Source organism: Balearica regulorum, chromosome 11 (genome assembly GCF_011004875.1).
Source record: "Balearica regulorum gibbericeps isolate bBalReg1 chromosome 11, bBalReg1.pri, whole genome shotgun sequence".
Taxonomy (NCBI): Eukaryota; Metazoa; Chordata; class Aves; order Gruiformes; family Gruidae; genus Balearica; species Balearica regulorum.
Window position 1 is genome coordinate 705,244 of NC_046194.1, and position 24,753 is coordinate 729,996.

Genomic DNA, 24,753 nt, shown 5'->3' on the forward strand with positions numbered 1-24,753 from the left:
CAAGAGCTGCAGCAGAAAAATGTCTTTCATGTACTGGCAGATGCTTTGGATTCAACATCCCAGGAGAAATTTCACGACCTAAAGGGAGCACCTATCTATCTGCGTGGCAACAGCACATCCCATTCCCTCACAGGTTTAAAATAAAATAAAGATACTATCGAGAAACAATTCTTCTGGGACGCTTGTGCTATTTCAGATTAGTTGACAGCCCCTGGCTCTCCAGACCCTCCAAGAGCACGACGCCCTGTTAGAGGGAAGGGCACTGCAATAGCAAAGGAAAGAAGGGAAGAAATGCCACCACCCCCCTTGCACAGGTAAGCACTCGGAAGAGGGTCACTCCCTTTGACAGCAGGAAGCGGCCGGACACCCCGGTGTCAGGCTGGCAGAGCCCTGCCAAGCGCTTCTGGCTGGGGACCGTCGGCAGGGCAGCTGCGGGACTTACTGGCAGCCAGGACCAACTCTTTGTGGAGCTTGTATGTCATGACGGGTTCAGACAGGTTCCTGCAACAACCGGAAAGAAAACTGAGCTCTGGCAGGGCAGCGCGACCCACTTCGACCGATCTCAAAGGACCGACGGGCAAACCTGCTCGCCCCCCAGCACCGCCTGCTCCCAGAGGCGTCTCCCCCCAGCCAGCATTATTTAAACAGCTTTCCCCAGCGGATGTGGGGTTTCTACAACAGGCATATTTCTCCCTCCCCCCAAAAATCCACTCCTCTTCCCAAAGCCTTTGTCACTTCTTTGTCCTTTCCGACAGCCAGATGTTAACATCTGGCAGAGAAGTCCGCTTTTCACCTGGATCAGCCCTGAGCTCCTTTGCCCACTCGGGGCAGGTGTGACCTGCAGTGCTACCTGAGATAGAACTTCAGTGAGCTGGTAATCGTCTTGATGTCCCAGTCGCCGCTTTGGAGATCCACGTCCCCTGGACATTTTGGATCTGGAAGAAGAACAAAATGGCTTTAAAGTAAGGTCCGTTTTGAGGTTGTTCATAAATAGCACGCTCTTGGGGAGGGTATGCTCTCAAGACAAACCAAGCTGCAGCAGCACATGAAGGAAGCTGCTGACTCTCATGGTTGGGAAAGGCAGAACGACAGCACCAGCGTCAGTATTTTCAAAAGGCTGTGGAGCAGTGCTAAGTAGGGACAAAGGAAGAAGCAGAAGGTAACATTTAAGCAGTGGTGAAAAGCTAGCGGGGGCATATTGTCTATAGCTTGTTTTTTCCCAGCACACCCAAGACTGGCAGAAACGACACATTTCAACGGATCCAAGACAAGCTTTCTGATACCCAAAGTAATCTAAGCGTCCAGCTCCAATCCCTCCTTCGCAGCTACTCCCCCAAAGGCTGTTCTGGAAACATTCCCTCTCACTGCACGGAGAGGAGGGAGCTCAGAGGAGGCGGCACAGCAGCGTGGAGGTACACTTTGCTCCTGCCTACCCTCACCGAACAACCACATCATTTCCGTGGCAGGAGGAAGTAAAGGATGTGGTTGCAGGATGGGGGGCAGCTGGACTAAAGAAATAAATTGCATGATTTATTTTAAAAAAGAAATAGGACTAGAGACAAAAAATAAAAATAAAATTAAAAAAAAAATCTATCTCCTTACTGAAGTTCAGGATGAAAGCCTTCTGCAGCAGTTATTTCTGTTGTTGGACTTTCCATCGTGAGTTTGTACACAGGGAGGTGGCAATAAATAAAATGAAAAGCCACTCATTGGTGGGGTTCAGAGGAGAAAAACCACAGAGCTACTCACAGGGAGGGTGAGAATCGAGAAGCAATAAAAACTTAGGCTAGGTAATTAGTCATCAGGCAAGCATAACCAAATAGCTGTCTGAAGCCATAGCCCCATGGGAACTGGGTACAGCTATACATCAGCACAAACCAGCTGTCATAATAAACACCAACAATAGTAAAAAACAATAGTAACAGCCTTTGAATACTACATTAATATCAGATGTCTGTCGCAGGGAGCTGGTGCGAGCCCGAGGCACGCAGGTATCAATGTCAACGTACTTTCTCCCTGTGCTCCGGCCCCTCGGGCAGGGACGGTGAGAACGGCTCAGCCTCTGGGCGCACGGGTGACCCCGGGGCTCGCCGCCTGCCCGGGCCCACACGTACCAGGGCAGGGGCACGACGGCTTCGGCCAGGTCCCAGCCCGGGAGCGCCTGTCCTGGCACGGAGCAACCTGCTGAGCCCCACAGCCTGCTGCAGGGAGCGCAACCATTCTCCTATGACGACTGCCCACCAGCTTACATGCCGGTACGAAATACAAGAGTCAGTGCACAGAAAGGCTTACAGCAGAAACGCGTACATTGACTTATTAACCTATACATTGCATACAGTGAGGTATCCCAGTCCTTCCGCGTGAAAACCTTAAGCCAGGGTAACGGTCTCCCTGCAGAGGCTGCCTTCCCGGTACAGCCCTCCACGACACCCCCCTGAGGAAAAGGGCCCCCCGAGCTCGTCTGCGGGGGCTGGCGTAGGAGGTGGCCGTGCCGGACCTGTGGGACACTGGCCTCCCCATGAACAGCATCGGCCGGGCGAGTTCCCTGGCAGCAGCGCTGCAGAAGGGGCTGCCGAACACAGAGGCCCTTAGGATCCCACAGGCTAATTAACGAGTGCTAATTCAGGTCTGGTTCTCATTTGCACTGCCTAAAAAGAATGGGGACACAGGCTGCTATCAAGGAAAAGGAGTGGCGATGGCCAGGTGGCCAACGCTTCTCGCCATTGCCCGACCGTTGGGCGATGCCGGCAGCGGAGGAGAGGGCGAGGGCTCATCTCTCCTTGGCCAACGTCCCGCAGCCCCGGCCTGCGGCAGGAACATGTCCCCGGCACGTGACTCCAAAATGCCTGAATATTTTTAGCACACGATGGGAGAAGGCTTGTCCCCACTGCTGCAGGGTCACTGCCTCGCTTTATCTCGCTGCTGCTCACTCAACGTACAACGCAGGCTGCAGCACAAACACGTAAATGCGGTTTGAAGGGAGAGGCAATAGAGTGGGTGGCAGACAAAAACCCCAAAAGAAGGGGAAGATTTGCAGCGGAGGGGCCGCAGGGACCAACAGCCGTGCCGTCAAACCCGATCCTCTCTGCCCCTCTCAAACAATACCAAAGCAGGACAATCTAATTGCACGGAACAATTAATTCTTACCAAAAAAGGCATTCAGCAACTTCTGCACCTGAATATTGCTGCCAACGGTGCGGTAGACGCCCTCCGTAGTAATCCCTGAGCAGGAGAAAGCAAAGAGCGTTAGCCCAGGCTCTGCCAGCCGGTCGAGGTCCACAAGCCCCATCTAGTGGAACTGCGCTCCGAGCCGCAGGAACGCCTCTGCCCCGGGGACCGCCCGCGGGCTGCGAGGGGCTGCGGGCGGGGGGCTGCGGGCGGGGGGGCTGCGGGTAGGGCAGGGGGCTGCGGGCGGGGGGGCTGCTGCGGGAGGGCAGGGGGGCTGCGGGTAGGGCAGGGGGCTGCAGGCAGGGCAGGGGGCTGCAGGCAGGGCAGGGGGGCTGCAGGCAGGGCAGGGGGGGCTGCAGGTAGGGCAGGGGGCCTGTGGGCAGGGGGGCTGCGGGCAGGGCAGGGCGGGGGGGCTGCTGCGGGAGGGGAGGGGGGCTGCGGGCACGGGGGCTGCGGGCGGGGGGGCTGCGGGGCTGCAGGCAGGAGGCAATGGGGGCTGCAGGCAGCAGCTCCGCTTCGCCACAGCCAGCAGCACAGCCGGTGAGTGTGAGCACACGGAGTGATTTATCTTCCTCCCAAAGCCCACGGACACCAGCCTGAATAACGCTGCACCCCAGATAACCCCTGCCTGTCCCCCCAGCACAGACAGACTTCCAGCACTGCTCTCCTTCTGCTTCACAAGGAGTTTTCTCAGAGCCAAAGATAAGAAACCAACGAATGAAAGCAGCATAAAGGTGTAAATGCAATCCTAACTGGATTTGGTGTAACAACACTGCAAACAGCGCAGGATCTCTACTCCTCTGACACGTGTTCTTCAGTTAAAAGTCAAAGTCTCGTTTCATTGACCAACACCACTATACTGCAGAAAATACGATATAATTCAAGGCCACAGGAAGCACCACCAGGACAGCGGCACCTTCTGATGCCATGACAGGCACCTTACCTTTCGTTTCCACCGCGTTGATGCACTTCCGTACGAATTTGAAGCCGACCTCGTTCAGCTCCACTGTGTGAAAGAAGGGAAGTGGCGTGAGCTGCCTGAGCACCGGCATGTGGCTCCCCATGGAAAAACACTGCCCGCACCCAGACCCTGCTCGGCACACGGCCGGGTTCACACCTGCCTCTGCATCGTGTACATCCCTCCAGGAAAACACAGGCATTCTTTAAAGCCCGACAAGGAATTATTAGTTCCGTATGTTCTCCATTTTTCCTTGAGTCTATTTTGAGTTACGGCATTACTCCCTACCCCCTGTCTTTAATAATAAAAGCATAAATCAGAGTCCCGCCACATGTGAATTTGTGTCTGATAAGGGGTTGATTAATCATTTCCAGGGTGCTGCAAAATCTGCAGTTAAAGCTCTTCCACATCATAGGATCATGTAATTTCTGCTTATCTACTTGACTAGATTAAAGAGCAAAAACAATACAGCTTGATATGCTGAGCAAAGCACAGGGTTTTGTTCCAGCCAATTAACCACAGACTATCTCTGCCAGGTAGAAAGTCAGGATTTTTTTCTATACACGAATTTCAGCTTCTGTAATGATGCTACTACTACTGCTAATCTTTCTGGGATATCTGAAAGCGTTGTCCAAGTTATGTGAAATATCTTTCTGCTCAGTGCAAACATTTATACTGAATTTCTCCTCAATGACTATGCTGCTGTTGGTTTGGAATTTTTGGGGTTTGGGTTATTTTGGGGGAGTGTGGGTGTTTGGTTCTTTCTTCATCTTTTTAAGGTAAATTGACATTTTACTGGAAAAGACAGCCACAGGACACATCTGGGCCAACTCCAGTCTTAGCACAGGCTGTGATGGCAAATCCTACGAAATCACTGTATTTTCAGCAAGTTCTTTATAACGATTCTCTCTTCTCTGAGCAACAGCAATGAAAAGCTTATGCATATCTTAGCTCTAACATGGGAATGAGCTGGCACCCTTACGCACAGATCCACTCGGTACTTGATACTGAGTGGTATAACACGACTTGAAGTCTTTCTAGCTCTCATCTATTAAAAAGAGTGTATTTACTTTTGTAAAATGAGTCACATTCCTTCCAGACGTGTAATGCAAACACAGTCAAACAACAGGTTTCACACTTATGCCTCTGCTAATGCTACCTCTATGCTCATTAAAGTCAGCTAATTAAAGTGCTGATAAAAGTAAGCTCTAAAATACAGAATGCAAGCTTTCACCCAGCTAACGAAGCCTGGAGTCCTCCACGGCAGCACCTCAGCCTGCCCCGGGGCAGCACGACGGGTACACCCCGCTTGGGAAAGGGGAGGCACGGGACAAGGTGCTGGGCTGGGAGCTCTGGGGAACTAAATGCCACCTCTGTTTTTCTATTATAATCTTTGCTAAGGGAAATGTCCTCAAAATCTCTTGCTGATCTTTTTTCCCCGCTGTTATTTTGGGGTTTAGAGGTGCAAATTGAACTCCGCATCCCGCTAGTTCTCTCTAAATAAAAACTGCACATTGTAATTGATAACTTTTACCGTTTGCAACTCATTCTTATCAGTATCAGACACTGTGATGAAAGGGACAGAAGTTACACTGCCACCACAGAGGGAAAACAGCCCACTCAGCAGAAACTGAGGATGAGTGTATCTGCAAGGAAATACACTGCCCGACCCCCGGACAGCTTCGACAGCTCAGAGGAACAGCAACAGCAGCGACTCACTTTCTTCCTGTTTCGTGATGGGACTGTGGTAGATCTGAAAAAAGGGAGGGAATGAGGGAGGAAGAAACAAAACCATAATGCAACATCATTTGATATTTATTTTCAAAGGAAAATGCAGCCCCCCATAAATCACCCAAAGCCAATCACATAGGACAATGTCCCAAAGAAATGCCATTTTATAATTAAGCAAGATGCCATTATCTACACAATAAATGAGTTTTTGCTGATTACCTACATTTCACTGGAGCACCTATTTCTAGGAAAGAAGTCGCCCAAAAACTGAACAGGAAGCTTTGTTTGTCCTTTAGGCGCCCTGCAAAAATGGCAGCTGGACAGTCTGGCACACAGGGGTTGTGCATTTTTAGTTAGTTTGCTTGCTTTTAAAAATTCAAGCTGCCAGAAAGGGGTTTTCCTGCACTGCACATCCTGCTGTCCGTTCGGTAAAGCGCAGGAGTCTGTGCTTTGCTCAGACGGAAGGATAGGAACACCAGCAGGCACAGAAAGGTGGGCAAACACTGGTGCAGGGTGGCTGCTCCCATGGGCCAGACTCTACAAACACTGCTCAGAGCAGGGACAGACAAAAAAAAAAAAAAAAAATCACCTCCCACAGGTTGGAGGGCGAGTTGTGAGCCGCAGAAGTATGGAGTGTCCCAGACCCAGTAAGGCCACAGTCCTCAGGCAGGCTGGCACGACCAGGGAACGTACCAGAGCTTTAAAGGGGGAAACCCGAAATCCCCATTGCGAGCCGTGCCACGAGCAGGACAGCACAACGCCCCGTTCCAGACATGCAACGGCTGAACCGATGCAACGGCAGCGAGGGCAGAGCTGTGGAGCTGCAGGACGGGGCCATGCCGCTGCCTCTCCCGGGGACCCGCCGGCAGAGGACACTGCTCGACAGCGCACTGACGGCTGGGCAGCAGCTCCCCGAACACCTACCGGCTCCTTCCCATCCATGGCTTCCATCCACAGCCTTCGATTGGCTTCCGAGAGCGCCTGCAGCGTGATGGTCCCAGACCTGCGCAGAGTTCACCCGGGGACAGGCAGGAAAACGAAGCAAAGGTTGTTTTTAATAAACAGCAGAGAGCGATTCCGTCCAGGTTTACGGGGTTTGGAGGCCATGTGAATACTAAGCAGCTCACCTTTCATTAGTTTCAATGTCAAAGCAAAACCTTTTGTCTATAGAGTCAGTCTTTCTCCTTACGCAGGATTTCAGTGTCAGGTCTAAGGTGCCCTAGGAGAGAAAATGAAAGCCAAGGTTAGAGGAACAGAACATGGGAGAAGATTTGGGGTTCCTCAGCACCCTGGGCTGCAGCCTAGCACAGCACTGCCCACGGAGCACCAGGCTCCCGGCGGGTGCCAATCCGATGGCATCGGTACCAGGAGCACAGACGTCCTTCCCACCATCAGCAGATCAGAGGCTCTGCGAGCCAGGCTTCCTCTCCACAGCCACAAACTGTTCTAGACTTCATGGCACTACCCCACAAACAAGCGCTAAATATCTCAGCAAGGAGCAATATGCCTCCGCAGAGCGGGAACACTGCTGCCAACAACTCTCGGGAGGTGGGCGCTTGGTCTTTGAGGCCGGGACTGTGCTTGTCCGTTGTCTCACACAGCTGGGTCCTAATTTTTATCACGTTAATCAGTGCCACCAACTATCCCTAGCATTCATGGTCCAAACAGCTTTACACAAAATACCTCGTTAAAAAAGAAAGTTAACTGACCGAATCTAGAGCAGATGCACTCTGAAGAGAGGCCGGCACGGCAGGGCTGAGCGCTGGCCCTTTGCCTTCGTGCGCCTTAATAAAGGGGCATTAACTGACTCTACAGCGGTCAGGTTGTAACGTGATTGTGAGATCTCCACGACTTTGCACAAGTCTGAAGAGAGGCCCGGGAGAGCTCACAGCCAGCCAGACCCCAGGGCTGAGCCTGCAAACGCGGAACGTGTTCATCCCCCGGCTGCCACCGCTGCGTCTGCAAGACCTCTGGCAGAAGTGGATCAAGCAGACCCAGGGCAGCTCGGCAGCAAGGACAGCCTCCTCCAAGATAATGTTGGGCTTACACGCCATGGTGATAATCTCCTGGCTGTGTTGTGCGTGTGTGCTGGTTGTTTGGGGGTTTTAAGAGCTCTGCTTGTAATCGTGGCATTGTGAGGTTGTGTGGCTACCTGCGAGCTGAAGGTGCAGATTACCAGACTGCAAGAGTTTGGGGACTAACTTACATTTTTACAAGCCCCTACCTGCATCAACTGGCCTTACTGGACATGTTTACAGCATAGATGACAATAGATCTCTCCAGTCAATAGTCTGGACGTTTCTTTGCCACAGTCTCTGCCAAGGGCTTCCAAAAAATACATATTATTTTATTGCTGCAGAGTGCAGAGGGCTGCCAAAGAACAGACCATGAGATCACGAACTGGAGCACAGCACGCCTGACTGGGAAGTCCCGGAGGGACGTCGCTCCATGGCAGAGGAGGGTGGGTGGACTCAGCTGGACGCGCTTGCTGTACTCTGTCATCCACGCCTGCATCCCACCCCCCCTCTGTCACACCGAGGAGCTGCAGGGAACTCCCAGACACACTGGTAAAAACCAAAGCATTTTGTGAAAGCAGCAGTTCCCCGAATTGTTGCCTTATTGCAGTTCAGAGTTGCAACCACTGCCCTCTCCTCCTCTCCTAACACCGGTCCCACTCACACGTAACTAGTTCTGAGAACAGAAATCAAAATCACAAACCAGTGACTGTGCGGGCATGCAAAGGCAGAGAAATACGGCTTTTGGAAGCGCTCATCTAGTAACTCAAGTAATTCAAGTACTTGCAATCACTGCCAGAGGGCTACGTGCAAACCATGCTGCAGGTTCACCACCCATCTGCATGGGTAAATATAATAATTAGCTTGTCTAGAAAGGCAGAAATTCCACACTCGCCCCAACCCACCCGCCCGTGCGGCCAGGCAGGGAGGGGACACGACGCCCGCTCTGCTCGGTGGGCAGGAGCCCTTGCACAGCCGCGGCGTTAGGACCAGCCCACCGCCGGCACGCCGTGAGGACCGGCGCTGCCAGACGACCGCTCCCAACGGCGGGGCTGGCCTCTCCTGCCTGGACGTGGCACTTTGACGTCTGTTTGCTTACGGACAGAGATGACGTGGATGGATTGAAGGTGAGACCTGGCAGCTGGGTCAATGTTTGCAGACATTCCTCCAAGAAACCAACTCACTTGCTTAGCTCCAGGCTTCTGGTCCATGGGCGTCATCCGTAAGGTTTTTGCCTCTTTTTCGTACTGACAGTAATATTTCACCCAGGAGATGCCCAGCGCCCCTGCAGAAACACACGGGAAGCTGGAGTCAGAGACGGTGCCACGGGTGGACGCAGCCGGCGGGGCACGGCCGGTGATTCCCGCGTGTCTGAGCTCCTCCGGGACGGACACCGCCGGCCCCGGGGACACCTCCCTTGCCAGCATCTCCACCGGCAAGAGCCAGGAGGAGTGAGAGGAGGAGAGGTGCACGGGCAGCAGCCACCTCCAGCACCCTCCCAAACCGCTGCTGGGGAAAGGGCGTTTGTGGGACTCTGGGCACCAGCCAGGCCGGTTCGGCCAAGTCCAGCCACGACCTACACTGGCAGGATCCTACGTATCTTGAATGCCTGTTTCACACAGACACCCCTATTTTTCCCTGTTGCTGAAAGTTGGTAGTAAAGACAACAGCATCTTTAAAACACTCTGAAGTTCCTATTTGTATCACACGAGATTTATTGTCACTGTTCTTTGCTGTCTCACCTGAACCCCTTTATACAAAATACTTCAACTGATACTTTTTCTTTATTATTTTTTTTTTTAAGTTGCAGTGTCAGGAGGAACAACTCCCTTCAAACTGAATTTATAGGGGAAACATAAATAGAGGCAGCAAATGGTCACTGGCATGCAGGAACACACAACGGTTGTTTATGGACTAAAGTTACTATCTATGAGTTGTCTTTAAAAGCAGGATAAGCATACATACAAATATATGTATAAATATATTTGTATATATAATCCAAAAGTGAACTGCTCACAAAGTGAGTTGTCTGCAGACTCAGAGGCCACAGCTCTCATACAGGCTTTTGTCCCCTGAGCGTTCATACTTGCGTGGCCACTAAAGCTACAGTGAGTATTTGTAGAAGACTGAATTTGGTTTGATTTGATTCTGCACAGAGTCACAACAAGTTTTGCTCTCAGCAGCTTAACTCCCACCGCCGGTTAACACTTAGCTGTGCTCAGATGCCCTCAGAGACGCTGCGGGAGGGAAGCTGGGCAGGACACCAGAGTCGTCCTGATAAAACGCAGCCAAGGTGCAATCTGCCAGAGCTCCCGTCCCTCCAGCACTACAACAGAGTAATAAATCTCATCTAATTTGAGCGCAGGGCAATTAGCTCCTTGCTTACACGGCTCACGTAACCCAGAGAAAGCTCTGTGCCACCGCTGAGAAAGCTGGCAGCTGAAGTTGCCAGTGACTCCCGGGCACCCCGTGCAGCACAGCCCACGGCACGGCAGCTGACGCAGCGGGGCTCTGAGCCGGGCAGCCTGGGCTCGCGTGTTCTTTAAGGCATTCAGATGCATATAAAAGCCGTTACATTTCTCCTGAGTGTAGAGATAGCCCTCAATGGTCGGCTGCCCAGGTAGCTTGCAGGTTAGGGGGGCTTCCTTCATCCTCTTCTTCAGGTCTTCCAGCTCCTCCCGCGTGCTGGAAAAATGATTCCTTGTCTGTTAAGAGAAAACAAAAGGAAGCACGTTGGAACACCAGCAAAGAGCAAGCTTCAGGTATTGCTGGTCAAATTTTAGGTGCTGTGGCAGAAATGAATCGGTCCCCAACATACAAATGCAGAAGCCGCTCCGCAAACTCACATGAAAACTCCAGCTGTAAGAACACTGGGCTCTTAAAGATGAGTGAAGAGACAAAGTTTAACATGGAAACGGTGTTGAGCAGTCATGACTGGGAGGACACTTGTTCTTTCAATAAAAGAAACTTAGCACATTTTAAGGCTAGGTGGAGAAGAAGGAAGCACCTGAACTTCTCTTTGCACCATTGTTTAGGTAACAGGCGTATTCTCCTACAAAACTAAGGCGTTGATCCCTCAAAAGATCATGCTACACTGCTTGGCATGAAATCGTTTTTACAGAGTCAACACAGGGTACAAAATCAAGGCATTTTTATGGAACACCACTTAGACCGATTAACGAGCCAGCAGCAAATTCAGCTTGCCACAGATTTATGACTGTTGTACGGGAATGAGGGCTAGCCATGAAAAACTGAGGATAAAAGAAAGAGGACACAGATCTTTTACCCCAGGAGTATACTTAGCCAATGGAGGTGCTTACCAAAGTACGTAGTAAGCCGATACCACTAAGATCAAGACTGGAGGCCTTTTTAGAAGACGTGTACAGTTTCAATCTCATGAAATCGGAAGAAATTCTCAGGCTTGTTTATGCACAAGGTTAAATGACACAATTGCAATAGCCCCTTCTAGACAGAGAAGAGCACTGTAATAGCACCTGCATACTCTCTTGTGCAGGAGAGGAGAAAATACATGTGAATTGAGAAGGAAATAACTTTATCTGCACCTCCCACAATGCAAACACGGACAGTCTGTTTTGCATGGAAAAGCCTTGCCACCAGAGGCGATTAAATACAAATGAGAATAGAAGTCACATGCAAAAAATACTTCAGCTGGGCAGGAACTCACATTCTGCAGGCTGAGCTGAAGCTGCTGTTTATAAGGGAGGAAATCCTGCGTGAGCTCAACCGTCAGGTTGTTGTAAGTGAAGAGGCTGTGGAGAAAAGCCAGCACCTGCAAAGCAGGGAAAGGACACAGATTAAACTTCTATATTTCTGATCAGAGGAAAGAATAGACAGTAATTCTGTAATTCAGAAATTACATATACAAATCGATTTTTTTTCTTACAATTTTGGAGTGATGCAAGTCTTAGTATGACTTATGCAGACAATGTCCCTAAAGCCCAGCTCTGCCACCCACACATCTGTCTTAATAAAACACACCCGAAATGAAAGACCTTGCTGGGAGAACAAGAGCAGATCTGCAGATTGCTTGTCCACGAGACCTACATGATCCCACACTCATCCACGTCCGGTGCCAGGGCAGAGCCACCCACCCAGGACAGGGTCCCCACACACAGGGGACCAGCCCCACGCTGGTACCGCTCCACCCTGTGCCCTGCAGGAAAGTGGACTGGGTAACAACTCTCTCCCTCTGAAGACACTGAACGCTTACCAAACACAAGGTGTCCAAGGTAATTCCTATTCCTAGGATAAAGTCCTCTAGCTACCTAGGGCGTCCAGCCTGTTCCTCGGGATTAACTTACAGATAATGAGAAACAAGTCTGTGGCTTCATGGTGCTCCAGCAAACACCACTAAGGCTGTTAAGCTGCAGCAATCCAAGCATGCAATGTTAACTCCTGCTCCACCACAAGAGTCCCCAGGACCAAATCCAACCTGTTAACTCATCCTTTCCTGCAACTGTCAGCAAGTCAGCGCATCTGAGCGTCAAACAATAAGGCCTGAAAGCAGAGGAAGCTCCTACCGGTTCAACAATACTGAATTTCTTGCTTTCTTGTACTTCCTGGATCTGGTACACATACTCGAGGGAGGACTCAAAGAAATTGTGTCTCTCTTTGTCAACCTGAAGGTCAGCCTGGAAGAAAGAGGCACAGGTGAAAAAAGAAAATACATCACATCTAGCTTGACAACATTTGACTAGCATTTGTCTGTCAGCCCACAAATAGTTGTCCTCACTGCAGAAAAAGCCTCCCAGAGGCGTCCGGCCCAGGTTTGGAACACTTTGCACAGAACCAGAAGACTGGAACATTGGCTGTTCTTCTCAGGTCTGCCCTTTTCTGGCTCCCTTCAGTTTATGGAACCAGCACATCGCCCCACTCTGCAAGGACAAGGCTCTCCCAAAGTGTAGTTGTTATTTTAGCACAAGCTCCTTCTCCATCGCAGCCCTGCACGGGTGAGGACAAGGCCACTGTCACGATCCTCTCGCCTGACTCCTGCTGCGACCCGAAACCAGCAGTTCCAGAGCTGCAGCCCCAGGTAGGACACCGTGGCGTGCCGTGTTACCGCGGCTTACACAAATTTTGCCCTGCAAAGATGTTTGTAGGTTGATAGGACAACTGGTTTGACAGATTTGATTCGACCCAGCTACTCTGATGTGGGCTGCAGCAGCTGGGGCTTTGCTTTCCTTTCCTTTCTTGTTGCAGCATGTCTGGCAGCAGCAAGAGCTGGAAGGGCGTCCCCCTCCGCCTGCCGCTCGCTGCCACAACGACCCCTGCAAACACCAGGGGCTGGACAGGAAGCCAGGCTGGCAAAAATAGCCATAACCAGCTACTTTGCAGCCAGATCAGGTCCCCAGGCAGGCGAAAGGGGGGTCAGCCCCCAGCTGTGCCAGCATCCCTGGTCACTGCCCGGTACTAAGGGAGAGAACAAGCGATGGCAACGCATACAGCCACTACGGCCGTTCAACACGCTAAGGAGAACTATGATCTCGATTTTTTTCCTGGTCTCATCCAGAGAATCTAGGCTATAGGTAGATTTAACTGCTTATCAGTTTCAACTGGTTACTGAAAGGGACGACTTTCCCTCCTTCTTTAAGATCTAGAGCAGCTGGTGATGTTGCTTCTGGACCCAACTCTGAAGAAAACCCCATACACACCTCCTGTAACTGGGATTCCTTCTTTTTGGAAGACAAATGCAAATGGCGATCCAGCATAGAGTAAAACTTCTCACCATCCTTCTCAAACTTTTTCTTTCTTTCCTGTGGATGCAAGAGTTAAAACAGAACCAGTTATTGGTGTTTTCCAGATAAGAACATGCAACAATGCCAAGATCTTTTGTGCAATTCAGTATTCCCAAGGAAGAATTCTGGTCGACCCAACCAGAACAGGACACCACCTTCCATCTGCTGCTTTCACAGTCCGCTGCCTACGCTGGGTTTAGCTATGCCCCACGACCAAGCTCTGGCAATACTTTGTGGCACAGGAACTTGACGGATTTCATCATGTCAGCATTGCGGCAAAAGCCCCACCGAGGAGGTATTGTTCCCCCCTTCCGATCTCTTCAATGCCAAGTAAACTTGGGACATACCAACACACCCCAAACCTAGGCACCGTTTGCTAATGTGCAGTCCACGTAGTTCAGAAACAACCGGGCAAATACTTTAACATCAAAGGCATGTCCGGGATAAGAAAGGATTTGTCAGGAGTTTGGCAATTTTCTGTTTGGAAGCTTTTCTCATGTGTTTCTGAAAAGTATCCGGACGAAAGCAGAAGACTGGACGGGCGCTACGTGGGAGGGAAGTCATCGTCCCTTTGTTAGCAGTGGTGGAAAGAGAGCTCACAAACCTTGCAGTCACAACTTACACAAGTTTTACTGCACAGCGCCCAGCCCCAATAGCCCCAGGGGAACGCTGCCTCACGACAGCTGCCCTACGATGCGCAGCGTGAAGGCTTCGCCCCTCGGAGGTCCTGCAGCTGGGCTGGTTCTGACCGACCTGCTGTCCTCTCAAACATACCTGCCGCAGGCACGCGAACACCAAGGGTGGACTGGCTTGGTAAGGAAAAAAAGACTTTTGAAGAACCACATAGCAAAAAGGGTTGTTTGCACTGGCAAACCTGAATGGGTAAACGTGTAGAACGAGCGCAAAAGGAGACATTTAAGAAGGAAACCCAGAGAGAACGCAGGGAGCTGAGCTGAGGACCAGGCTGTTTGCTCACGCCTTATGACGACTGTGAAACCACGGAGGACTGTGGCAATCAAAAAACAACCATGAGTAGAAGCCAGGTTGACAAATACCTACATCAGATGGTAACCAAGCCATCAGTGATGGCTGAGAGGCAGTTAAATTGCTAAAATAGGGAAATTCCAGCCTGGCAACAGCCTCAATGCCAGGCCCAAGCAGCTGAGGACTAGTGTATACATACTACAGGGTAGGTATAAGATGATCGAATGCTCTGTCTAGCTTTTGAAAGCACAAGAAAGTAGAAAGCAGAGTCAGGAAATCCCAGCCTCCTGTGGAATTAATGGTATCTTTCAACAATTATCTCCTAAAAGCCCTGAAATCCTGTTCTCTTGCCCTCATTCAGGAATTCATTGTTAAGCAAACACACCCCAATGCCACCAGAAAACAGAGCAGCAGGACTCTGCCAGACCAGTTGATATTAGTTATTTTCCTCACGAATTCAGCAGTGACTGCAAAGTTTGAAGCCGCGTTTCCTAAATAAAGTCCTTTCTCCTTCTCTAGTCAGTTCTCCTGCCATGAAGTTTTGCTTCCCCATTCCAGCTGCAAGGACGACCCAGTCTGCGTCCTGGAGCACACGAAGCGTGCGCAGCTCCCCACGTTGCCATCGCGGCTAGCATCTGTCGGAGAAGGGCAAAGGCACTCACATGCAACAGCTCGGTTGCATGATCTCCCGGCGATAGCCGCCTCGGCCTTTGCTGGAGGAGCAGCTTGCCGTCAGCACCCCGGCTGGTGTTGGTGGACACCGGTTCCTTCGAGGCGCCTCAGACAACGGGCGGATGAGCGTTACTGCCGGCTGCCCTCCTACAAAAAGGACTTCTCACCCCCCACGAGAGTCCTGTTTCTCTAATCCTTGCACGTTGCTATTGTGAAAGCACAATTACTATGGAAAAGTGCAGAGGCGCCAACTCAAATATCCCTGCTTATATTTAACTGTCTGGAGTAGGGCGGGCTTAGACCAGCAAACCTTTTTACCCCAGTAATTACACCTACTGCCCTACAGCGACCCTGTAATGACAAGACCCCAGAAGGGAAGTTTATCTTCTGGTATCACCCTCTGCAACATCAGGGATACTGTGAGACTAAATTTAAGCAGCACCGCAGCTGCGGAGCCAGTGCCAGGAAGGACTGTCAAAACAAAACACCACCCTCGTGACTGACACCCCGATAAGGAAATCCAAACCCAGAAGCAAAACCGTCTGTGAAGTGGCGATTACCACGTCTGTAAGGTCACGCTTCTGGATCGTCTGTCTGTCCATTAGATGCCACGTCTACCGCAGCCAGGCTGGTTTTCATTTCCGTAACGAGGAGTCCCCAAGCACCAAGGCCACAGAAGTGCAGGGAAGCACAGCTGCATCGAGAGCGGTGCTGCGGGTCTGCAGCTCACGGCTCTCCTGCTGCCGGCTTCTTGCATCTCAGCGAGGATGGCTATGCTGGCAGCAGGTCCCGAAACCCCCCGGTGATGGAAAGCTGGCTCCAAACCCAACCAAGAGCCCAGCTGTCCCCACGGAGGTGATGCACAGACATGGTCTCTGTGCACAGCACGGGACGGTGCCAGCCCCACTCCATCAGGGCGAGCAGCTGATGGCGCAGCAGGAGAGGGGCCGAAACGTGCTCCCGTGCTCGAGGCACCGCTCCGGGCGCCCTGTCCTGCCTCTCCACACCGGCGAGCAGCACACGTAGGGTGACTCAGCTATCCCCGCCCTGGTGGAGTGGCCACAAGGGACAGCAGCCATGCTGCAGCCCAGAGCAGGGACCAACCTCTCCCGCCCTCCGCCACCCGCTCTCCGGCTGGACGGCTGCCCCAGGGGCCGCAGCACAGCGCAGGGCGAGGGACCAGGGAGCAGCAGCCTGGTGCTGCTGCGGCCGGGCACGGCAGAGCCCGCGGGCAGGGCAGGGGGATGCGCCGCTGCATGCAGCAGCTGGGGAGCCCGTGGCTCCCGGCGAGATGAGCATCTGGTCCCCGGAGAGGTGACGTCGCTGTGGACGGCCGTGGTGCCCGTACAGATGGCCACAAGAATACGAGGCTGCAATTGCAGGGAGACCAGGAGCTGGGATCCACGCAGCAGCTCTGCCACCAGCGCCCTGCGGGAAGACACAGCCCATCCCGCAGCAGAAGGTCATGTCTGCGGAGCAAAGGGAGGTGAAAAGGAAGAAAAAGCCTGGGGGAGCAATGGGAGAACTTTTTCTGCAGCAGGAGCTCAGACGCCAGACGGCAACTCCTTCAGGGAGCACCTCCTTCTCCACCAGCACCCGCGGGCAGGCAGAGACACGCGGCCACGCTGGGGGTGCGGAGCACCGAGCTCTCCCTGGGGATCGGGAACGACGGCCAAGATGGACACCAGTGTGTGACTCCTGCGGGACATCTGCTGCTGTGCAGAAAGGAACACAGCGTAGAGCAGCATTTTTGGCCACTAAAAGGGGGCTCGCCAATCATTTCCCACTCTGGCTAATTAACATATAACTGAAAAGCAAAAGGATGAACTACAAATCCTTCCTGATTGTCAAGCCAAGGCTTCTAACAGCTTGTTGGCTGCCAAACAGAGCAAGCCAAGACAAAAAACAACACAAAAAAACCACCCAGACTGAAACACAATCTGGAAACATGAGCACAAATTAGTTCCTCATGAATATTCAGCAAAGAACACCCTCACCTTCCCATTAAGATCTGCCAAGTCCAAGAAGCCACCCAACTTTCATTTACTTTCTCATCAAGAGAAACCGAGGCCATTTCACCCGAACGCAGAGTCACGCAGCAGTGGAGGAGGGTGCTCTTCGGAAGCTTCGCTCTCCAAGCTTCAGCAGAAGCTGCTTTAACCAGAAGCGAGCAGAAGTCCCGGGAACAGCATGAGCTGCCCGGCCCAGCGGTCGATCCACCGGCAACTTGGCCGGCGCTGCGTGCACAGGGTCCTGCCCTGCACCCGGCTGCTGCCGGCAGCGGGGCAACGCCGGAGCCCTCGGCAGCCGCTCAGTTCCGACTCGAGCGAGAGATGGAGCGGCCGGGACTGGGGGCAGAGGGGGCAAACGGACTTGCCAGAACTCTCCCTTAACTGTTGGTTGCTAATTAGGATCCGCTGAAATTCCCATCCTAGAAGAGGCAGAGTGAGCTGCAAGCGAGGAGCCCAGCTCACATGGCTCCTTCTCTTCGTCTTAAAGAAAAACGAAAAGAAACACGCTGCTGCCGGGAGCCTCCACCTCCGAACACACCTGCAGGGGTTCGGGTGGAGGATCAGCACCCAGCAGGACAAGCAGCCGGCCACCAACGGGAGACGGGCGCGCAGCCGGCGCCGGGTGCTGCCGGGCTTCCCCCTGCCTGTCCCTGCCTGCACGTCCCCGTCCCTGATGCCTCCCCTGAGCAAAGCCCGGGAAACACCGCAAGATGGAAGCCTGTAAATATGAAATGAATCCGCTTCTGCTGCATTTCCCACTGCAGTGTGCCCCTTTTTGATGAAAGCAACAATAACCCTGCGGAAACCGCAGCAGAGCTACCACGCTTATGACACGGACGTGCAGTCATGCACACAGCGATGTGTTCACCATCACTCAATAAAGACGACAGCACCGAATAAATGCAAACCCCAACCCAGTTTGGGGAAGTCACAAGCTGTTGCTGGAGAGGAGTTGAAGGCACGAGATGGGCGGCAGGTTCTGCTTCGGCTCGAAGCCTCATCTGGCAAACAGCGGAGGGAAAAAAAATGGGAAAAAGAAATACGTTTGCATGGAAAAAAATACTTCATGCCTGAGTTTAACTGATTTTTATGATGCATCAGCAGTTAATACAAAAAAAGATAATTTCTAAAAAGTATAATGTTGTTGAGGGGTGTAGAAAGAGCATTTCTGTAAAACCACACTAAATTTAACCTGGTCTTTTCCCCTCACCCACGGTTTTCTCTCAAATGCTCCTTAGATCTTGCTCCCACAGAGATGAAGCAAGAAGTTACTGTCTTCCCTTTCTTTTAAAATTATTACTAATGAAATATTAACAACAGAATTAACCAAGTGCTTTTAGGAATACATGCTATCTCCTGCTTAAGAACTTTTTGAAAAAACACTGCGTTTTGACCCAGAGCGTAGTAAACACTCCTCCAACAGCTTACAATGAGTCCAAACAAGTTTTTCCCCTCTGACTTTTCTTTTGTTTTGCTTTGTGTTTTCGTTTTTGTTTTGAGTTTGTTTGTTTTTTTTTTTAAACAAAAGCTGTCTCCTTCCAAGTGGAATTGGAAATACCTTTTCTATTCAAATCTTCCTAAACTTTATGATTGCAGCAAGGCTCCTAACGAAAGTACCCCAGCCCCAGAGCAGAGCTCTCCTGCAGCGCAAGAGCTGAATGCCGAGGGCTTTGCTGGGGGGGCTGCTGGCAGGGAGGGGGGACTGGCACCGTCCCTGTGCCGCTGCGGCAGCACCCGAGCTCAGCCCCAGCCCCGCCGAGGGGTCTGTCCTGCGAGAGGGCGAGGAGGGGCTGTCCTCAGGCTGCTGCAGAGCCGCATCTGCCGCCAAAACACAGCATCGCTCTGCCGCCAAAACACAGGCATCGCTCTGCCGCACAGCTCTGCGGATCAAGAGGAATGGGCACCAAGTACCACCGTGCTCACTTGGGACTTCAGGCCACAACCATCCTGCTTCACATTCCCGTTTGCAGTGAGCACATCTCTCCCATTACCCCTCCTTCCCCTGCTAATCAAGAACTCCACCACCCCAGACGCTGCTCTGCTCGTTTGCAAACCTCACGGGCAGGCACGGCTTCCCCAGGCTCGCCTGGACTCACACAGAGATGGCACGCGGCACAAAATCCGCCCGTTCACAGCCTGCGTGGACCGAGCACGCAGTCCAGCCTCCAAGAACATGATCTAAGGTGAAATGAAAAAACAGACCGCCACACGCACTCCCTCCCCTGTGCCTCCCCGGTACCGTCGGTGCCCTTCCCAGCGCTCGCAGCAGTCTCGGTGAGGCTGGTTCAGTTACACACTCACCAAACCAGGGCTGCACCCCCAGCCGGGAACTCCCACCAGCTCTTTAGCTTTGGAGCAGAGTAAGGTGCCAGGGCTGAGAAATGGGTCAGCTCAGGGGATCCCGGATCCTCTGCTTTTATTCTTGATGTCTACATGTACAAACATTTACCAACAAGTCACGGGATGAGCAGCGGTCCCACGGGTCTGCGGCTTGCAGGGGAAGGTGGCTGGAGGGGGGTGGCTGCGGTGGGTCCTAGTGACACCCCGGGGGCTCCCCTGTGTGGGAGCACACCATCTGACCGAGGAGACTCCATTCATCCCCGGGAAAATGGGTTAATGCAGATTCAGATGCCTCGGCCAGACTGACTGGCCGCTCTCCAGCCAGAGCCATCACAAAGACCCAATTCAAAGGCTCTTCCTATCTGGCTTCAGCATCGTGCAAAGAGAACAGAAAACATCTCTCACAAGGCGACTGCCAAAATATGGGAAATGAAGCAGAGGGCACAAATTCTCTGTGTCGTGGCTCCGGTTTGCTCCACAGCCTCTCTCCCCCTGGCGTAAATCAGGAAGGATCTACGCGGGTGATGCCAGTCAGTGGAGGCACAGCAGAAACGGAGAGGGACCCCTCGCTGACAGAGCACCATTGTAAGGAGCCCTCATTTGTATTTCACGCCTTCTGCTGAGGGACGCGAATGGCCCGGAGGAGCTCTGCAGGCTGGCAAGAGAAGGAAGGCTTTGTGCCCGAGGCGATACCCAGGGGACGCAGCCCAGCGAGACGCGGGCCAGCAGTGTAGCACCGGCTCCTGCCAGGAAAGCACGGGAGGCGAGGGCAAGGGGCTGGGGCGGGCTGGGACTCGCTCCGAAAATCACACCCACTCCAGGCTGCGGGGCGGCACTGCGGAAAGCGTTACCTCCCCGTGCGTCCCGTCAGCGTGAGCACACCTGCGCACACGGCCGGGTGCAAGGCGCTGCCCTGCAAGCTCCTGCGTGCGAGCACCTCTGCCGAGCTGTGGCAGAGCCCTCTTCTCACCCAGGTGCCCGCAACACCTTTGCGGTTCGCGTTCCTCTTAAGAAACAAACTCCAAAGCCAACCACAAAGACCTCCAAGCCACCTGCAATGAATCCCTACCCTCCGCCACCTCTCTTAACCGCTTCTGAGCGGCGTCCTGCCGCGGTGGCTGCCCAACGCCTCCACCCGGCATACCCTGCCTGCCCGTCAGCAGGGACCGAGGAGGGGCTGTGTGCCGACCGGTGAATCCGTGCCTTGGAGCCCCCGGTCCCGGGGCTATGGCACCAACCGTGCCGAGGGACGTGCCTGCCAGCCGGGCACCGCCAGCTCCGGAGCAGGAGCACGGTACATGACCCGCGGGTGGGAGGCGGCACGGCTCTGGAGCAGAGTGCGCTCCGGGCTGTAGACAAAGTGATCCGTACACACCTTAAGGGCTACTCAAGAAGAAAAGAGCCCCAAGGACACTTTACTACTGTCATCTTAGCATTTGTAGACCATTGCCCTCTTAAGCGTTCCATAAACACAGAGGGGAAAATGAGCTTGGCCTCATCACCATGACTCCATCCTCACGACTCTTCTCTAAATATGTGCTGGCCCTACTGTGAACGTGGATGGATCAACACGGAGGGAGGTTTCTCCACGTGCTGGTAACACCGATGCCTGCTGCAATACCCGCAGGCAGCTTTGCCGGCACGAGACCGACAGCCTTCACCACGCTCGTGCGGCTGCTCGGAGGGGCGTTCTACACGCACCGTTGTACAGGGGGATTCTGCAGGGCAGGACGGCGATCAAGTATCATTTCTCAAATCCTGTATTTATTAAACGTCAAAGACTCCAGATGGGCTGGGCTGAATCCAGGCCCCAAGCGTTCTCCAAAACATCTCCATTTCTGGGCTGGTTCAGAGCCAGCCCCATTTCAAGCTGCCGCCGAGTAACGTGGAACCTGGACTTCTCGATAACAGACAAGGGAAGAATAATCTTTTCTGCTCAACATGTGCAGGATTTGCTTTTTATAGTTTGTTTCTTTAAAAGTTTAGTCCATCTGAAAGAGTCATTAGATGCTTTATTTAAATATTTCATAACAAAAGCCCTATGACTATAATCAAGTTCTGACTGCCTCTCTTTCCCTCCCGCTCTAACACACGCTTATTCGAAGAAATTACTTTATTCTCAATAGCGCTGAATGAACAAAGGGAAGAGGAGAGAAAGAAGCAAGGAGTATACCTCCTGATCACCGGTCGAAACAAGCACGCCTTGCTCAGGATGGAGACAGTGCTGGAATTAGGCCAGAAGAGAACCCAAAGAATTCAGGAAAAGGTTTTGGAGCCTCTTATGATTGAAAAATCAGACTAAAAGTCACAGCACGGACTCTCTCGCGCCAGCAGCTGAAAGCCAGCATTAAACGGGGAAGTTTCTGAAGGCACAAAGTCAAAACCTAGTACAACAATTGTCTACTTTTTAAAAACAACAACAATCCAGGAGAAAAAAATGAATCAAAACATAGTAACAGAAAACAAATCTGTTCAGATTTAAACCAAACACACACACAAACAAGCCTTACCTTGGTGAACCCTATTTGCTCCTTCCGAAAGTTTTCCAAAGGTTTGATGAGCAAATCACTAGCGTTCTGGACCTACAGCGCAAAGAAAGAAACAGTTTGATTACAGGACACGGATTAATTTTCTCCTAAATAGAGGCTGAACAGGGCTAGAAGCCAAGAGCTCTTAGATTTTAACGTCTCTGACTGCAGACTCGTTCTCTGTAGGTGAAGTCACTTAACCCATCCGTACCCACTTTTCCCCACCTGTAATGCCCAGAAAACCCCAACCACGGCACACCAGGCTTCGGGGACATCCTGCAGCTGACAGTGGGTTCCCCCCAGCCCGCCACCTTCCCCGCACGGCTGTGCGAGGAGCCACGGCCCTCTGCCCGAAACGCTGCGATACTCCCTCCAGACCGCGGGCACCAGCCTGCGGAGCAGCCGCCCCGGGGACACCGGTCCCCCCGTGGTCCCACCTGTGCCAAGGCAGACTTTGTCCCTGCCGGCCTCTCCAGCCTCAGAATAAAGCTGCTCGGTTATGTCTCTGAGAAGCACAAACCAGAACCAAATACATTCTCAAAGCACCGTGGAGACTCGTCGGCTCAGCTGGGTCCCTGCCTGCAGCGAGCCGCCTGCCTGCTCGAACGGGAGAAGACGTGCTGCTGCTTCCCCCCGCCACTGCTGCCGGCTCCTCTGCTCCGGCCACCCAGGCACCCCACTGCACCAGCCCTGCTTGCCACGCAGCATCTGCCCTTGTCTTTAACGCACAGCCGCGACGGGTGAGAGCCCAGAGGCAGGGACGCGTCGAGTCGCTAGCATCTCCCAGCGAACACAGCAGATGCTCAGGCTGGTGAGAGCACTGCCGGAAAGTGGCTGCGCAGTCCTGAAAGGAGCTGTTTTCCAACGCTGAACACCTCGTAGGAGCTCAGCAAGGCCATGACAGGCAGGAGCTCCTTCTCAGAGGAGGCGTGATGAAGGCCCCAAGCTCACACGAGCAGAAGAGGGGGCTGGGGTCGGCTCTGTCATGGTCTGGCATTTCTCACCACAGACAGCACTAACAGGGCTCTGCAATAAAGGATGGACTTTCCTTCTCCTGAGATCCAGCCAGAAGAAGAATGACAGCAGGTTATCTGTCACAGCAAGAGAACAACAGTAACAGCTAGGGAAAAAGGAAAGCCTGCCGGTGCCTCTGCCAGTCCTGTCCCATGTCTGGAAGATGCTTTCCTGGGACGTGCTCTGCGCTCCCTCTCCGTGAATCCACAGCAAACCCACCCCAGTTCATATCACTGGCTCCAGCTCCACTCTGGCACTGGGACATGTCCTGCTACCTCTTCCCGTCCCCATTTCTACTGTGACAGGCTCTATCCCGAGCTCCAGATGGGAGAGGAGGAGAGAAGGGGATACGGCACTATACTGCCACAGCCCTTTTGGGTAATTTAAATCTGATGAATGTGGTGAGAGTGTGAAACCTTCTGAGTGAGCCACTGTAAAGGACTGGTCCTATGAGTGAGGGGCAAAAAAAAAAAAAAAAAAAAGATTTCAAAAAGTTGGACAGCATCCCTAGAAGCATCCATGATCCCTGAAATGATCCCTTCCACCCACTTACCCAGTGCCAAAGGAGCCATTGTACCTGAGACGCAATTAATAAAGAAATCCCGTACTGCTCTCCCCCAGCCTCTGACTGGTTGCCTCCCGCTCCCTGCCCGCCCGCGGACCCGCAGAGCGGACGGTGGCGTCCCGCCGGCGCAGCCACCCCTGCGGCGCTGGCCCAGCCAGCAGCCTGGCACGAGCTCTCACTGCTGCACGAGGCAGAGGAAAGCAGAGCCAAGCAGCACATTCCTGGCATGCTGTAAAAGCTCTCTACCGAGCCTAACCTTCGTGTTTATCCTGGAATTAGGAATGCGACGGGAAGCCAACACTGGCTCTGGAGGAGCTCTGGAGAGGCAGAGGGCACAACGCAGCGGGAGAAGGAAGGCAGCGCATCGCTCTGCGGGAGCTGTGCCGGCAAGGGCAGGGACACAGTGGGACCTGCGGGCTCACACCCGGCAAAAACGGAGCTAAAAATACCTCTTGTTCTTATTTTTTAACACTTTGTTTCACCCCAAACCCAGCTTGTTACCAGCTCGGCCGCAAGTTGGCTCCGCAGAGCAAAGCTGTGGCAGCTGGCGGGTCCTGGGGCTGCGCGACTGCCAGGCAGGCAGGAGAGCTTCTGGACGCTGCGTGGGACAACCTCTCCCCCTCCCCGCCCAGCACCTCCCCTTGCTGCCCGGGGCCCGCAGCGACGGCACCGCGGACCCGACGCGGTACAAAGCACGTTCCCTCCGCCGGGAAGCTTCACACCAAGGCACGCGGGGCCGTTTGGCCATGACTTCGCATTTAAACGTTGCGAGGAGGCAGTAATTACCAGAGCACAGATCAGATCATCTTACCATCATGGACCTCTCCAGCTCTACCTCGTGGAGCAGCTCTGCGAACTCCTTAAAGGACTCGGCTGTAAAGAAAAGAAGAGGCTGATCAGTGGAGCCACTGGAGCATGGGACACACGCTGGGGTAACCGAATCTGGCTGCATCCCTCCGCATCGCTGTCTAAAGGCTTGCAGGAAACGGAGGAGGGGTGGCCCCTTTCGG

At 52.9% G+C, this 24,753-nt stretch overlaps 1 protein-coding gene across 1 annotated transcript in view; it reads right to left on the minus strand.

Annotated features, from left to right (window-relative positions):
- Positions 1-24,753, minus strand: part of OPHN1 (oligophrenin 1) — a 66,366-nt gene that overhangs the window by 16,569 nt on the left and 25,044 nt on the right. Inside the window, exons 3-16 of the mRNA XM_075762975.1 lie at positions 24,555-24,616; positions 22,147-22,218; positions 13,545-13,646; positions 12,414-12,524; positions 11,558-11,662; positions 10,448-10,577; positions 9,057-9,157; positions 6,985-7,076; positions 6,782-6,860; positions 5,846-5,879; positions 4,112-4,174; positions 3,148-3,222; positions 851-935; positions 443-501 (exon numbers count right to left, since the gene is read on the minus strand). Coding sequence (XP_075619090.1) covers positions 443-501; positions 851-935; positions 3,148-3,222; positions 4,112-4,174; positions 5,846-5,879; positions 6,782-6,860; positions 6,985-7,076; positions 9,057-9,157; positions 10,448-10,577; positions 11,558-11,662; positions 12,414-12,524; positions 13,545-13,646; positions 22,147-22,218; positions 24,555-24,616 — 1,170 coding nt within the window. The remainder of the gene's footprint in view (positions 1-442; positions 502-850; positions 936-3,147; positions 3,223-4,111; positions 4,175-5,845; positions 5,880-6,781; positions 6,861-6,984; positions 7,077-9,056; positions 9,158-10,447; positions 10,578-11,557; positions 11,663-12,413; positions 12,525-13,544; positions 13,647-22,146; positions 22,219-24,554; positions 24,617-24,753) is intronic.